This window comes from Phragmites australis, chromosome 21 (assembly GCF_958298935.1).
Source record: "Phragmites australis chromosome 21, lpPhrAust1.1, whole genome shotgun sequence".
NCBI classification, from domain to species: Eukaryota; Viridiplantae; Streptophyta; class Magnoliopsida; order Poales; family Poaceae; genus Phragmites; species Phragmites australis.
This window is the reverse complement of record NC_084941.1, coordinates 16756026-16760039: the sequence shown is the minus strand read 5'-3', so window position 1 is coordinate 16760039 and position 4014 is coordinate 16756026. Positions and strand designations below refer to the sequence as shown.

The window sequence follows — 4014 nt, the reverse complement described above, 5'->3', positions numbered from 1 at the left end:
ATGGCAGCTGGTGTGGTGGAGGTCGATCTGAGCTAGCAGGACTGTGCCACATGGTGGTGGCCGACCTATGCCAGCTAAGCTGTGATCCATAGTGTGGTTTTCAATCTAAGTGGTGTGGCTGACCTACATGCTTGGTACGGTGAGAGGCTGTCGCCGACTCTAACTATAACCACTATTGTACCATGCGGAGTGCTCTGTATATAGTGTATCAGAGTTTGTTCTGCTACTACTCTTCCATCGGTGGTGGTGGTGGGATGGGCTAACTATCATGGTGGCCAAGGCCATTCCCCCAGTTTCGGTTCGGTCCTCTTTAGCCTCCTATCGACATGTGGTGGTACAACAGCCAATGGTGATGTAGCTACCATGCAGAGACATCTATTGCCTGCTGCAAAAGCATTGTGCCTGGTGCGCGGGGGACGTGTCCCATGTCCGCATTATTTTTGTTTCTTCTATGGCTTTGGATGTCTGCTGAGATAACTTGGTCCCATTATGATCTTTTTCTGGATATCATATAGAGCGAAAGTGTTGTGTCGGGTGCATGAGGAGGTGCTCAAAATCCACACAGTCTAGCAATGGGGCTCAAGTACGTTGGAGCACACTTTGAGTAAAGAGGCTCGTATGAAGCTCAAGGATGGGCCAATTGGGTTTCAACTGATTGTGTCCCTTGTCTCATTCGAGGGTGACGAATGGCTTTACGGGCCACCAACTTACGTATCAGTGGAGGTTTGGTTGACTAAGGATATTTGAGAATTGCTTTTAGGTGCACCTATTGTTCACCTTCTATTCGTGGGAGGATGTCCAAGTTTGAGAGTCATCGAAATCCTTTCAACATACATTCATGTTTGTTGGTACGCAGGTCGATAAGGTGGTTTTGACATCTAGATCTGGGTTTGAGACTTGGTAATGCTTTGTACACACTCCGTTTGAGTCTTTTCTTCTTTATTTTTTTCTTTTTCTTATGTAATGACTTAGTTCATCAGTGTCATGCGGGGTGTAGAGGCCGGAACATTATTTCATATTGAAATAAAGCTTCCTTCTTTGTTAAAAAAACAAGTTGTGTTTTTTCAGAAGAAAAAAAAAACTAACCAAGGATAAAAACAAGGAAAGAATAACAGATAATATAACAAACGAACAAAGGGAAAAGTGCTGTGCTGTATCACCTTTTGTACGTTCCTGGCTGAGATTGAAACAAGAATCGTTGGCCTAGAATCCTTGTGCTGACACAATTGGATCGAGCATGCCATGTCCCGTAAACCAGAAGCCGTTGTAAAGAACAGCCCTGTGCATCAAATTAGAATGTATGGGCGGCTATACCTCACAATCCCGTCACAGTAGCCCACGCCATGCTACCAGTATCAGCGATGTATTTTGGTTCCGCTACGTAGTGTAGTAAGCTAGGAAGCAAGCGATTCCAGGACTCGTTAGGAAAGTAGAATTTCCATAGGGATTTCGTAGTACCCCACGTCCTGCGAGTGAAGATGTCTGATATCCTACAAATACCTTCGGATTTCCGCACTATCACAATATGTATGCTGAAGATATAAGAAAGCTTCGTTATGCTATATACCTGTTTAAATCTTGATTTCGCACGGTGCTGCCAGAAATCCTATATATTGAAAAATGGCTAACATTGAAAACGACCAACACAATTTATATATTTTCAGCTTACATCTGACGGCCACAGAAACTTCGCATGACATTGTTTAATTTCCTCAACATCCAAAAACAAATTCCCGCAGCTAAACGAGGCCTAAACACCAGCTCCCAACAAGCTCCTTTAGACCTGTTGACACGTAGCACAGCTGGACACTTGACAGTTATCCATTGGTCAGCACGGCCAGTGCCTTCCTGCCTATAAAGACTCCTTGAACCATTGCAGCATATTCATTCCACTTCATGACTTCAAAACATCCACAGAAGCCAAAACTATAAACTAGCTGGCCAAGAATTACTCCTTGGCTTTTTTGCATCTTTCTTGATTGATGCAAGAATCCATGACCACAGGTCCACAGCCATGGATCGCCAATGGCGTCGCCTTCATGCCGCTGCTGCTACTACCAGTAAGCTTCCTGCCTCGTCACCGCCACTAGGCGCCGTGGAGTACAGAGCGCTAATCCACGCACTAGCCACCCCTGCACAAGCTGCTCCGGCAGTGCCATTCATGGTGGACACCGAGCAGAGCACGGCCATTGTTCTTGGCGCCAGCAACTACTACCACCTGATCACGCCGGCACCGGCGGCTTACTACTACCGCGTCGGCGGCCGTGTTGGCCCAGCGCCGCGCGCAATGAAGCGGTGCTACGGCCTGGCGTCGCCGGCGGCGCCGAGGACGAGGCTGTACCGCGGCGTGCGGCAGCGGCACTGGGGCAAGTGGGTGGCGGAGATCCGGCTGCCGCGCAACCGGACAAGGCTGTGGCTCGGCACGTACGACACCGCCGAGGAGGCCGCGCTGGCCTACGACGGCGCCGCGTTTCAGCTGCGCGGTGACGCCGCGCGCCTCAACTTCCCCGAGCTCAGGCGCGGCGGTCGGAACCTCGCGCCGCCGCTCCACCCGACCGTGGATGCCAAGCTCAACGCCGTGACGTCCGCGCCGGCGCCGGCGCCCGCCTCGCCCCCACCCGAGAACGCGGACATCAGGAACGAGTGCGGCTGCTGCTCCGCCTCGGAGACCTCGACGACTACTATGACAGCCGCCGACGGCGCGGACGCCTCGTCGACCGGGTCGTCGTCTGAGCAGGCGGCACCGCTTCTCGAGATGCAGCAGACACCGCTTCTCGAGATGCAGCAGCTGGACTTCTCGGAGGCGCCGTGGGACGAGGCCGACGGCGTCGGGCTGCGCAAATACCCGTCGTTGGAGATCGACTGGGACGCCATCCTCTCCTGATTATTTCCTGATCATGCGACACTATGAGATCTAACCAGCATAACAACAGAAATGGCAAGTGGCTGCTAAACGATGCCATTTCTGCGTTTGTGGTGCAGGAAGCTTCAATCGCATCGAATCGCTTAAACTAAGCTTGGTATTTTGTTCGTGACATTGTGCAGGAGTGTAACGCAGTGCTGTTACATCACCCAGGGTCACTTTTGTGGGTGTTGTCAGAAACAAAAAGGCTATGTGCATATGCCAAATATATACTACTAGTTTAGTACCACTCTTATGTGATGGATGCTGCTGCTGCGTCCTCAGAAATATAATGATTAATAATGAACAACATTGAATTGACACATTGGATGGGAATGTAATGGTTGTTTGTTTGTGTCGTGTTTATGGCTACAGTACTTTTTGGTGCGATCACACCTAAACAATATCGGAAAGGTTAAATGTCTTGCGAATGAAAATTGGGCGAGAAATTATTTGAATTTGTAGCCATAGGATTTGTTAGGAGATTAATGCTCACCATGGAGTGGTCGTCTTTTTCGACAAGGTTACGGTTCAGGATTTAGAGGGCACCACACTTTAGAGGAATGGCTATAGAGGTCAATCGGCCCAACGGTGATGGCAGAGGACCGCTGGTGGGTGGTGCTGGTGGCGGTGAGTACCGTGCTCATAGTGGTCAGTGGAGGGTGACGGCTCCAGCAGCGATGCTGCCGCTAGATCTAGGCGGGATGATGCATCCAAGATATGCATCATATATTAGTACGCTTTCAATGTAAAATGTCTTTATATGCCACTTTCCAACATGTGCTTTCATTGAAAGTATTGCATAAAACTAATAATCATGTTTAACACTTGAACATTACATATTTTATCATTGTATCATATTAGTATCAGTATTTATTGGTTTTCGTATAAAATGTGTTATTAAACTCCAATGGATGAACTAGGATGAAATGAGTCAAGTCAGAGTTAATTGGTGGAGTTATCGATACCTAATTAGCCACCTAAAGCTTGAATAAATTATTTGGGCTTCTTAGCGAGCTCAAATGAAAAAAATCTATAACTATAAAGTTATATATCTCATCGAGGGATACATGTTCCATATAAAGATCATTTTCATCTCACTATGAATGAAC

At 48.1% G+C, this 4014-nt stretch overlaps 1 protein-coding gene across 1 annotated transcript; it reads left to right on the top strand.

The window, feature by feature from the left end:
* The first annotated feature begins 2007 nt into the window (after window positions 1-2007).
* LOC133903767 (ethylene-responsive transcription factor RAP2-13-like) lies at window positions 2008-3005 on the top strand. Its single transcript, XM_062345227.1, has one exon. It carries the CDS (start codon window positions 2015-2017, stop codon window positions 2882-2884), a length of 870 nt encoding a protein of 289 aa, XP_062201211.1. The 5' UTR covers window positions 2008-2014; the 3' UTR covers window positions 2885-3005.
* Window positions 3006-4014: the final 1009 nt, after the last annotated feature.